The 12,761-nt window shown below is 39.8% G+C and overlaps 1 protein-coding gene across 5 annotated transcripts; it reads left to right on the forward strand.

The window, feature by feature from the left end:
* The first annotated feature begins 2,652 nt into the window (after positions 1–2,652).
* On the forward strand, positions 2,653–10,176 carry maz (MYC associated zinc finger protein). 5 transcript variants are annotated; one of them, XM_031315232.2, is made up of 7 exons: positions 2,653–3,733; positions 3,917–4,109; positions 5,040–5,209; positions 6,018–6,265; positions 6,386–6,449; positions 7,115–7,286; positions 7,860–10,176. In XM_031315232.2, the coding sequence occupies exons 1-7, from the start codon at positions 3,701–3,703 to the stop codon at positions 8,216–8,218; spliced, it is 1,239 nt and encodes a 412-aa protein (XP_031171092.1). In that variant the 5' UTR covers positions 2,653–3,700; the 3' UTR covers positions 8,219–10,176. The 5 variants fall into 5 exon arrangements, with proteins under 5 accessions (XP_031171092.1, XP_031171089.1, XP_031171091.1 ...); XM_031315229.2 differs by having other exon boundaries at positions 2,655–3,733; positions 3,917–4,112; positions 5,040–5,464; XM_031315231.2 differs by having other exon boundaries at positions 2,656–3,733; positions 3,917–4,112.
* The last annotated feature ends 2,585 nt before the right edge of the window (positions 10,177–12,761 follow it).

A 12,761-nucleotide genomic window follows, 5' to 3' on the forward strand; every position in this document is an offset into this window, starting at 1 on the left:
TTATAGATATTCCCAATTATTTTCTATTTGGTCCATAAAATGTCAGAAAGTAGTAAAAAAAATAAATAAATAATATAATTAAAAATACATTTGTCTAACAGTCAAAACCCCAAATACATTTAGTTTACAATCTTTAAAAAAAATCAATCAATATTCACATTTAAGAAGCTGGAACCAGTACATTTGGGAGATTTTAACTGAAAATGACTTAATCAATTATCATTTTGTCTTATTCATTAATGCATAATGTTACAATCAGCCAGTGCTAACCTGAGGGGCGTGTTATACAAAGGCACACAGCTGCTAAAGATTAACCTAGCTGGTAACATTAACCCCCCCCTACATGTTGCGTTCAACGTGAGAATGAGACTAACTTGCCTGGATGAGTGTATGTTGTTCCTACTTCTAGAGGGGTTTGTGCTATGTTAAACTGACTCACCCAGAACCTGCATGGTTTTGCGTCTGAAGATGGCTGCTTGCCCCGGTGACCACGGCATATAGTAGCTTCGGGTCCGCTCCGTCGGCGTCTTCACCGGGCCAGCCCCGCTCTTCCTCGTTGTTGTAGTTCAGGTTTTAAAAGGTGTATTTACAAGTGTTGTGATGTGGGAAAACAAGTTTTTCCGCGTCTCTGTCTTTAAAGCAACACCAAAGATTCTTTTGAACCTTAAAATAATTTTTCCAAAATCGTTTCAGTGGTTCATCAACTCGTAACAGGGTGAACAGCACTTCTGCATTCGCTTTGCGGCCCTCTATCTGCTAAAACTGCACTATGAAAGTTTGCCAGATCGGGTAGCGGATCTGTAGTTCGAATGAGAACGGTAATGGACAATTCCGCTTCCAACCTGTAGGGGGACCGAAGAGGAAAAGTGCTTTGGTGTTGCTTTAATAGTGTTCTCCACGTGGTAGCATCTGGTGAGCCATCCGCTTGAGGCTCTCTGCGATTTCCTCAACCATTCACCTCATCCTTCCCCACAGACCTGCAAATCTACCGTGGTAAAGTTGGTTTTATATTGGACATTGGCTATTCGACACATTCGAAAAATCTATTATGCGGCTTGCCATTTTGACCTATTCATGTCAAAATACTTCTGATGAACTCAGCTAACCCCCTACACATAACACAAAGCTTCTTTTCTCAAAAAACCCATCTTTTAATTTTTTTAATATTTTTTATTGTAAAATAATGCTATAAATCTATTATGCGGCCTGACCTTTTGACCGATTCATGTCAAACCACTGTTGGTGAACTCAGCTAACTCCCCTACACATAACACAAAGTTTATTTTTTTTTTAAAAAAAACATCCATTGATTTTTAAAATATTTGTTAATGTAAAAAAATGCTATAAATCTATTATGCGGCCTGACCTTTAGACCTATTCATGTCAAACCACTTTTGGTGAACTCAGCTAACTCCCCTACACATTGCACAAAAAACCATCCTTTAATTTTTTTAAATATTTTTTTTTATTATTTTATTTTATCTTTGTAGACCCAATTTGACTCATGCAGAAGATGGTTCCAAGATCTCTGCACTCCAGCAACCGGAATGGTACATGTTCCACAAGAATTGTTTCAATGTACACTGTGTGAAAAACAATAAATAACTATAACTGCAAGCAGTTATGACAGGGTCGTGAGTAGCCCCCGACGACCCGGGGAGCGCGCGAAAGTGGGACCCAAAGCGTAACGTTGAGGAGGCAAATGTCAGTAAATATCGACATGTGTGAGCCGCAAGGTCTGTGGTACGTTGCCGTTGCAAATGTTCCATTAACATTGATTGAGTAGAAGGGCCGAAAATGGTCTACGTAGGCTACAGCGCCCCTTAATGGCCGAGTCTTCTTAAAATGTGTGGGGGACCCCCAGAGGGTCATGGCAAACTAGGATCTAAAGTTTCGTGTTGGTAGCATTTATTTTGGTTGAGATATGTCAAAGTTGGTGTTTTCATAGTTACCTACACAAATTTGTTTGTGCGTAATTTGCGCAATTTTTGTCTAATAAAAATTCTATAAAATTAAAGGATGGGTTTTTTTGAGAAAAGAAGATTTGTGCAATGTGTAGGGGGGTTAGCGGAGTTCACCAACAGTGGTTTGACATGAATCGGTCAAAAGGTCAGACCGCATAATAGATTTATAGCATTTTTTTACAATAAAAAATATTGAAAAAATTAAAGGATGGGTTTTTTGAGAAATGAAGCTTTGTGTTATGTGTAGGGGGGTTAGCTGAGTTCACCAAAAGTGGTTTGACATGAATCGGTCAAAATGGCAAGCCGCATAATACATTTTTCGAATGTGTCGAATATCCAATGTCCAATATAAAACCACATAAAACAAAACATCTGGCTTATCAGCATCACACAAACACGCCACCTCATGTCACATGTTAGCATTTACCCTCAGCTACTCAAAAGACACTGATTTCATAACAATAATAATTTAGTTTATTATTATAAATTCCCCAAACTTGGAGGTATATATAGTTAAGAATACCATATATTATAAACAATATGTATATTTGTAGGCTATATATATATTCTTAAACAGGCAGTTTATCTGTATTTATGCACAATAATTCTCATCTATTGTGTGTGCATCCTGAGCTGCTATTCGTCCTGTGTACTATTTCTGACTGTGACATCATTATTATAGGCCGACTGGGAGGATCCGCGCGCACTGCCCTTTAAGATGCGTCTGTCATCTCGCCGTTAATGGAAAGCCTTTCTGGCTGTTTTCTGCGGTGCATGAGATCTGTTCCAGCTGGCCCGGGGAAGGAGAACACTACTGTGGTGCATTTTTTGTCGGCCGACATACCCAGAAAGGAAGGGGAGAGGATAGGCCACGCCGAGGGAGACGGAAATGAGAGGGGGGTGTCCAAAGAGGAAACCCTATCCCTTTAAGAGCAAGTGGGACATAGCGGTGCGAGAAAAGGAGAGGAGGGGGAGAAGAAAGAGGAATTAAAAAAGAAAAGGAAGAAAGAGACAGGGAGGGAGGAGGGAGAGCGGGCGATAAAAAAAGAAAGATGACATCCTCGCAGCTGAACGGCCGAGGTGGAGCGATAGGCTGCGGCCCGGCGAGAGCGCCGCTCGCCGGGGTCAGGGCTTGAAACCAACAGCGAGGCTTCGACAAACACCCGATTGGCCTATTGAGAGAAATCGGAAAAATAGATTCATGAATTAAAAACAAAGCATGACCTGCTGTGCTACCAGATACGTGTGTTATAACCCATATTTGTTCTCTTGCGTAAAAAGGCATTTATTTCAGGTAGAATGGTTTATGTTTAATGCGAAAGTGTGATACTGTAATATACGATTTTTGTTCTGTTTTTTGAAAGCAGTTTTGTTGCGCGGTATTGCGTTTGAGTAAGATTAGTGTTGAGTGAATTAAAGTTAGAAACCAAAGTGAAAAGAGAAACAGGCCGATATTGGATCTGGCCTGTTACACTACTGCCTACTGCAGCCCGCGTTAGTCAACAGCTGCGTGCATTTTAATTGACAGCATTAGGCTACCTCAATGAGAAAAACATATTTTTGCAGACGACTTTATTCACGTTTCTGAAGAAAATCCAGAAGCCCGTCGTTTTTGCTGCAGAACAGGCGACTGTTTGCGCCTTAATCACCGGTGGGCCGATCAAAACCATGCAAAGGCTGCTCTCCTCGACCTCAATCAGGAGCTGACTTTATAATCTCCATCGCTGTGCTGCAAAATGGATGCTGCTTGGAGCAATTTTCTCTTCCAGGTAGGCTTGTTGAGCAGGCATTACTGGCCTCTTTTTCTGCTCTCATTTTTACTGCGCGCATTTTCTCACAGTGTGTGTCCAGCAGTCCTACAGTCCTCACATCTCGTATTTCAACGTAGCACCTCAAGATAATGCTGTGACTTGTGTTTACATTTGGTGATGGCCTTCTACTTGCTTCTCCAGAATACTCCCACCCAAAACCAAGTGGAGGGGAGCCTCCAATCAGAGCTCATGTCAGTGCATACGAGTTCTCCCCAAACCCCACCCACAGAGCACATAGCACAGCCTCCTTCAACTGTGGACACTGCTGCTCTTAGTGAGGAACCCCTGCCTGGTGAGGGACACTGCACTGCATCCTACACCTGTGGAGCTGACAACAGTAAATCCATTACACTTAATTCTCATTTGCATTATTGAGTGCCAGTATTAAGGTCAGTCAGGTGATAAAAAACCCAGTGAATTTGGTGATTTGCAGGTGAAAAGACAGAATATTTGTTTTATTTAAAGTGCCCAATATTTAAAAATTGCATTACAATTGCTTAAATAGTATAAGATCAATTCAGATTTAAGTCAAATTCAGATACATTAATATTGGGATATCTGGACACATTCATCATCTCAATGTTTCTCAATATTTCTTTGTTAAATAAAGGTGGTATGATTACCTTTTTATTAAACCCTAATTAAGATGTGATTATCACTTTTACTTTGCCACATATTTAGAAATACAACTTTTGAAATTATTTGATAAGTTACATAACTAGACTTAGCCTTAGTGCTTAGTAGAGCTACAATGTATGATTGGAGCACAAACAATTAGTCGATTAATCGATTGACAGAAAAAACTATTTGGATAATGTAAGTAATTTTTTAAGCAAAAATGCCAAAAGTTCCTAGCTTTCAGTGTCTCAAATGTAAACATTTGCTAGTTTTTGTTGCCTTCTAATTTCAATGGCAGTAAACTGAATATTTTTGGATTGTTGGTCGGACAAAAACAAACAACATGGAGATGTCACCTTGAGCTCCGGTGAAGGGCATTTCTCACTGTTTTCTAAAAAAAACAGGGTTTACTGGGAAGATGTTTTATAGATGTTCACTTTGCTTATTGTTGCGTTTACAGGCACATAATCACTTGACACTATCTTTAATATGGATAACCGGTCGATTACGCTCTAAACCTATTTTCCTACTAGACATTACTTTTACCTAATATTATAAATGACATATTTAAAAATACAAAATCACCGTCTTTGAAATTAACAACTTTCTTTCTTTCTGTATTTCCTCCCGCCTCCTTGTGGTCCAGTGAAGTCTGTGTCTCGGCCGGCCCGCACGCCCCACATCTGTGCCATCTGCAACAAGCAGTTCAAGAACAACTACAACCTGCGGCGGCACCAGTCGGTCCACACTGGGGTACGCATGAAGGACAGGGCCAGAGAGCAGGCGGAGGGGGCAAAGGAGGGAGCAGCCGGCCAGGTGGCAATGGCTGCCCCGTCGGCGATGGCGGTGGGGGCTGGAGGGAGGGTGGAGAGGCCCACTGTTCCCCTCTCCCTGCTACACCTCTCTGCACCTCCCCCTCTCGCCCCTCCCGGCGTGTTGGCGGGGGGCCAGCAGCCTCCCCTGGGTAGTCAGGATGGTGAAGGGGTTGCCATGGCTAACGTAATGGCTAGTGTTAACCCCCATGCTCCGCCTCCTGCTGCTGTCGTCATGGCCACAGGGGCGACAGTACAGGTGGGTCAGGGCCTTGTGGAGATGGCTGTCGTCAACCCCAAACCTTCAAGCATGTTGTTTCTTAAGCTGCCTGGCCACAGGGATGGTTAAGCCAACTTTTTTACTGTTTGGGACTCGCAAGCAGTTACTGTGTGTCACCTGCTTTGTATTTGACAGAAACTCTTCTGTGTTCAAATCTACAAAACGTTTATGTGCAGTAATCAGTTCAGGGACCAGTGAATTCCATCCCAGCATTTGGCACTGGTCCCCACTTTGAGAAACAACGTGCTAGAAGCCCCCCCCACGCTCCCCTGCATGTTCTCAATAACACAAGCAGTGTGAAAGCAGATAAAGACTTAAAATCCAGTGGGAGGTAGTTAATCTAACATGCGAATCAACTGTCAGAAATGTTTGCGTGCATTGTTGAAAATTAAATTTTGGTCCAAATCAGGCAGAAATATGTGTGCATTTGCATGGTTTCAACAAATGTCTTTTCTTTTTGTGCATATAACTGTAATTCTACTTTCCATCTTAACTCTTTAGTGTGTTCACCTGCTTGTCTGTTTTGCCTCAGAGACCTGCAAATCCCAACCCAAACCCGGTGAGGAAGAACCACGCCTGCGAGACATGTGGGAAGGCTTTCCGCGACGTTTACCACCTCAACCGCCACCGCCTGTCCCACTCAGACGAGAAGCCGTTCTCCTGTCCCATCTGCCAGCAGCGCTTCAAGAGGAAGGACCGCATGAGTCACCACGTGCGCTCCCACCAAGGTGGTGTGGAAAAACCCTATGTCTGCCCCCACTGTGGCAAGGCTTTCTCCAGGTGACACTGTGGAACAGTTTGTCTTTTTCCTGACATTTCACACACATTCTCACACCTTTTGCTTTGAGTGTGAAAACAAAGAGTTACCTGTCCTAACATTTTGACTCTTTCTCTCCCAAGGCCTGACCATCTAAACAGTCATGTCAGACAGGTGCACTCCTCGGAGCGACCCTTCAAATGCCCGGTACGTCATGTTTATGACACATCCTCACCTGGCAGCTGTACAAAGCATCTTTTTTTTTTTTTTTGTTAATTAATGTCAACAATGACCATGTTATATGATGCACCACATTCCAGGTGACTCAATGCTGAGGTCTTCTTGTACATAACTGTGCTTTTATCTGTCTTCAGCTGCCTTATAATAATATCCGTTGACATAAGTAAATATTACCATGGAAACGGATCTGGATAAAGTATATGCCTTTTTGAAACAGAGAATCTGCACCGGGTGTCTCACTCTAATTGGACTGTAATTATTATGTTTACATGCAGCAGCTCAAAGCCTGATATTTAAATAAGCATGACAAACATCCTTCATCACATACTGTACAGTATATGTGTGTGTGCATACTACTACTACTACTAATACTATTACATACATATATTAGGTTGTTTTCCATAAAGAATTGTAGATCTTAAAATTGGGTCCTAAACACTGGCTCATGTTATTTAATAACTGTAATGGCTACAAGATGACAAGGTGTGAAACTGAAAATGTTATAAATAAAATTTCAATTTCTTTTTGTGCGTACATTTTTAAGTTTTTCAAACTAAGAGCACATACGTATGCATAGGTTTTTGCTTTTTTATACTTCTCTATAATCACTTGTCGATTCCATCTTTTTTCAGACCTGTGAGTCCAGCTTTGCCACAAAGGATCGTTTGCGTGCACATATGATTCGCCATGAAGAGAAGGTCCCCTGCCACATCTGTGGCAAGCTCCTGTCTGCGGCTTACATCACAGATCACATGAGGGTGCACAACCAGTCACAGCACCACGCTTGCCATCTCTGTAACCGCAGTAAGTTCACATTAAAGCGTCTGTCATGACTAAGAAAGTTATCCTCACCTCTATGGATCTTTAAAGCATCTTTCTGATTATTGTTTTGGTTTTTCGGTCTACGACTTAACTGTTTCAGTCATTTCCAGCCACAGCGGGCAGCTACCTAACCCTAACCCTCAATGACAAAGCTCTGATAAAACCACTGCTGACTAGCTAGCAGTAAACTGCAAATAGATATTTCCCTCAGGAGTGGGTGGAGACCAAAACAGAGTGTGAATATTGTTGCTTCATATCTGTGGGATGTGTAAAAAGCTACTTAAAAAGTGGCAGGTTTAAGTGCATATAAATAAAGATAATATTTTAAAGTAATGCAGACACACATACCATGTTCAACCTGTAATTTCAACCTCTTGTAGCTTTGTGTAAGAGAGCGAGGTTATTTATCTGTTTAATGATATGATGAGATGCTATTTCACCACAGCCACATTTTGAGAGCTTTTCCTTCAGAGGTCAGTTTTAATCACTTGTTGTAATGTTGACGACTGTCTCTCATTGACATAACTGTCATTTCCACTCTTTCCTCCCGTCTTGGCTCTCCTCCATCAGGCTTCACCACCCTGACATACCTTCGTGTCCATGCCCAAAAGCACCATGGCCAGGAGTGGAAGGACAGTCCAGGCGGCTTCGGCGGCACATCCTCTGGTGGCATACTCGTCTGCCACTTGTGCGGAGTCCACTGCAAGACACCCACCCAGCTCCAGGGGCACATGGGCACCCATGGCAACAGCCAGGGTGCCCCAAGCCCCATCACCTCTAATGTGGCTGCCAGCAGCTCTGTCTCCCTTAGCAACATGGTGACATCGCCTACTGTGTATGTCACTGGTAACACAGTGGTTGACCTGCTCGTCACAGACTGCTCTAGCATCGCAGCACCACAGTCACACAGTTAGCAGTAGAGAGCTCTGCAATAATAACTTCACTCCCTTAACGGGGCAAGGTTGGAGAAGGTTAAAGTTAAGTGTAGATGATGATGATCTGGTTTCAGTTTTGTAATGTCCCCACTTATAGGTAAGGTTAGGATTAAAAGGTGGAGGAGATTAACTCCAGTTAGCATTCAAGGGCAGTTTCACCTCAGAGCTGCAAAGCTGGAGCATCGGAGAAAAGGAAGCTGTATTAATCGAGCAATGACGTCATGGAAGGAGGGACCTTTGTGGCTGCAGCAGGTTCATTGACACTTACGACAAACATGGATGTGTTGTCCAAATATTCCTGAATGCACTCATGCATTTAAGACTCCAATGAAACTGTGGTATTGTGAGCATCTACTGTATTACTCTCCCCTCTCTGCCCTCTCTCTCTGTCCCTCCCTTCAACCCTGGCATTGGCTGCTTTCTGCAAGTGCACCAAGTACTGTATATCTCACACCAGCTCTGATCTTACCTCCACTTTGCAGCTCACTTACTAAGAATCCAAATGGCTTGCGTTAAGAAGTAGTAGGGAGAGAATAGCTCTCAGAAAACGTTAACGAATAAACACATTAGAAGGGAAGTTGTGTGTGTTTGGGTGTGTAAGTCAGGGCTCAGCTAGCATGTTTGCTTGTTTGTTCACAAAACAAAAATCAACATTTTATTTTGCAAAGGTGTCATGCCAGTTTATGAAGTTTCTAGAGGGCTGTTTATTGATCAGGACCGACGGCCATACGTGTTGTGGTCAGTCTGGAATTGTGGGATGTACTTGTTCATTTGTTTCCTAAAGGTACAGAGATAAGAATGGAGTTGCGTTCAGGAGTGTCAAGCACCTTAAATCGTTATTGTTTGATTCAGCGAGGATCAAAGTGGGTTTGAGATTTCTTGGATTTTCTTGCTCTGAGTCTTCCTCTCTGGGTCTGGCCGTAAAAAAGAAAAGAAAAAAAGAAACCTAACTGTTAATCAACACTTCAGCTTCTGACATGGCAATTCTTGCACCAGAAAACTACCTTTTTGCATGAAAATAAGCGAGCTCAGTCATGCTTATTGTTAGGGAGCTGTCATGACAAATGAAACTTTTAGCAGTTCCACCAAGTTAGTTGGCTGTAAACAATAATATTTGTGAGTGTTGATTTTATTCAGAACATTTTTAACATTGTTGGCCATTAATTTGATTGTATGTGTCATTGCCATAGTCCTTTTGTTTTTCTCTATGTACCAGTCCAATGAGTGAAACTTATGCATTAGATTTAGTCATTTAACTCTGTATAGCACATTAATGCTCTGAAAGCAAGTCATTATCGTTCTACATTATTCACATGAAGAATGGTCACTTGTACGTTGGATATCTTTGGTTGCTTTGAGTTATTATGTGAGTGATGTGGTGTCGAGAAAGGGCTTATAAAGTCATAAGTACAATGGAAGTTTGACAACACCACTTCGTATGCTGTAAACAAATCCTGGTTTTGTACTGGAGTGCTTTTTTGGTTTTGTGTCAATATGTTACCTTGCAATTTGTAGAGTTGTTCCTTTCTTCCTTTTCTTTTTTTTCTTTGGAAATGTGTTCTTCCTGTTGAGAAAAGTATTGATTTATTAAAAAAATAATTTTAGGGTTTTCTCCATCACACTAAGAAAAAAAATAATACCTCTACTCTAGGATTCTGTACAGCTCTTTTGATACATCTTAATGCCTTATCGTACTCAACTGCATTTTAATTCTTTGATGATAAAATATTTCAAATCTTAGTCATGGATTCATTAAGAATATTAATGGGATGTATTTATATTTTTATATTTCTCAACAGTATGCATGTCTAAAAGGTTAGAGCAAAAAAATTATGATGCTTAATACAGTCATAAATATTATGTTATTTTGTAGATCAAGTAGAGATCATGTTATTATTTTGTAATTTGGACAATTTAAAGTAAAAAGAGTAAACGGGCGTTGTTTGTTTGATCTGTTCACCTACTACACAGCCATGTTTGCCTTGTTAACTGTCATCGGTAACCCTTAGTGGAAACTTTCCCATGACAACATGACTTTACATCGACATAATTCTTGCACAGCTACAACAGAAGTCATCGGAAAGTTTCCCAGCGATCTCAAAAAATCAATTGTGATTATCAGAGGAGAGGCTTCTTTTTTAGATACAAAGATCAGCTCCTGCACAACACTTATGATAAATGTACTCAATTGTTTCCGTCAAGAAATGCCTGAGAAAGGTAGGTTGATCAAAACCTAGCTATGAAATATGTTTATTGTTGACAGATTTTTTTTTGTTAATTATTCTCTGAGGCACCTGTCTAGATACAAGTGTGCAAAGGTCACTTTTCCTGTTTCCCATATGATGTCTTTCTAGATACATCACTTTAATCCAGTGATTAAAGGTCCCATAATATGTTCATTTTCAGGTTCCTATGTATTTTGGGTTTCTACTAGAACGCTTACATGATTAAATGTTCAAAAAAATAATTATTTTCTCAAACTGTCTGAATATACCGGTACCTCTGTCTGAAACGCTCCATTTTAGCGCCTGTCTCTTTAAGCCCTCTTCCCGAAAAAGCCCATTCTGCTCGGATTGGTCAGCATTTCCGGGTCTTGCACATCTGCGCTCTCTGAGTCTCTGCACCGTCATTGCAGCCGGGGAAGTGGCACTGTAGTGGCATGGTGTTTCTGAATACAGGCTGTGTGCATTTTTCTGTGGATTGAGCGTTTTGATACTTTCTAGTATTTATGTAGCACTTCGACCTGCTTTATAATAAAAAATACATTGAAATTTCACTTTTTACAATATGGGATCACTTCTAAAAATCATGCTTAGAGGAACTATCAGTGTATAGCAAAGCTGCACACAACAACTTCAGACACATTCCCTACAGACTGTTGAAAGTAATTCTGGAGAAAATTAAACCACTTACGTTGAAATAGTACATTTAGGTAAAGTAGGTACACCAAAATATTTCATTCTATAATTCATAATACTTGTACACAAAATAATTCATTGATTTTTCTTAAACATCCACTCTCTGTCTTGCCATTTTCAAAGAAAAAATTTCTTTTCAGTTATAGTAGAACTTTTTACGGTCTTGTAATTTATAACAAATTTACCAAGTGTTTCATTCAATTTCATACTCAAGACAAGACTGCTCCTATTTCAACGTCAGAGCAGTATATCTTGTGACTAAAATTTTAACAATGTACTCAATTTGTCTTACTGACTTCTTTACTGAATTTTAAACATTAGCCTATTTATTTCCTTATTTTAGTAACACATTTTGTAGGACCTGTAAAGTCTTCATTAGTATTTCTGGCCTTCTTTAAGTTACTATTTTACAGAGTACCACATATTCTATCTCTCTTCAATCTCGCTATCATATTATTTACTTGAAAGGTTATATCTCCCAAGTTTGTTTACTTAATTGATGATTTTTGTTTTTTAAATGTTTTGTTTTATGTATTTCTTTCACCTAACACCTACCTGTGTGTTGCATTTACACATTTATGTGCTTGTGTCTGCATGTACTGATTAAGGTCTTACTCCCCTATACAAGCTTTGAGTAAACTATATTAGTTCTAAACACAGTATGTTTTGCAAATTATACACAATTGTTATCATCATGTAGTATAGCACACCAAAAGGAGATATTCTACTTAACAAATTTGTAACTGCTTCTTGTACTCGTTTACAGATTATTTTTTCCAGTTGTAAAAAACATGTGCAAACCACTTTTAGAGTTTTACCATGCCCTAAACTCTAAGGACAGATCTGGGTTGTCACTGCAAAGCCTCAACAGTGTTGCAATGATTGCCATGTGATCTGCAATCTGCAAGCCCCCAAACATATTAAGGTTTGCAATTCTGCAAAATGCCAGGACCATGAGGCTACAAACATACCAAGCATATCTGTATATGTGTAGATAAGCACTGATAATTGATCAGTTTATGTGCAAATGCTCGTCCACCCGAAGGTCAAAGGACTAACCTGCCAAAGATGAACACTTAAATATTTACAGACACAAATGGCATTATGGTTAAGCAATTACCTGGCTGTTTTCAATTATTTTAACATATTTACAATGGTTCTATGAATTAAATACATTTCATTTTCATTTATTTCAAAAAAGGTACAAAGCAATGATTTTCAAAAATTGTATGAAAGGAGGGCTTTAACAGCTGCACTATGTGTTCATTGACGTATATGTATGATTGTGTGTGTATATGTATGTATATATGTGTGTATGTATGTCTAGTACATATAATAGGCTAGCTATCATAAGATAATTGTGAATAAGATATAAATATGTGTTAAATTAAATAATAATTTACTGAGTTATGGAAAAGGGTAGGATTAAATAAGTGTATACTTCTTCCTACTTTAACATATTTACAATGGTTCTATGAATTAAATACATTTCATTTTCATTTATTTCAAAAAAAAGGTACAAAGCAATGATTTTCAAAAATTGTATGAAAGGAGGGCTTTAACAGCTGCAATATATGTGTTCATTGACGTATGTGTATGATTAT

This window comes from Sander lucioperca, chromosome 22, assembly GCF_008315115.2.
Source record: "Sander lucioperca isolate FBNREF2018 chromosome 22, SLUC_FBN_1.2, whole genome shotgun sequence".
Taxonomy (NCBI): Eukaryota; Metazoa; Chordata; class Actinopteri; order Perciformes; family Percidae; genus Sander; species Sander lucioperca.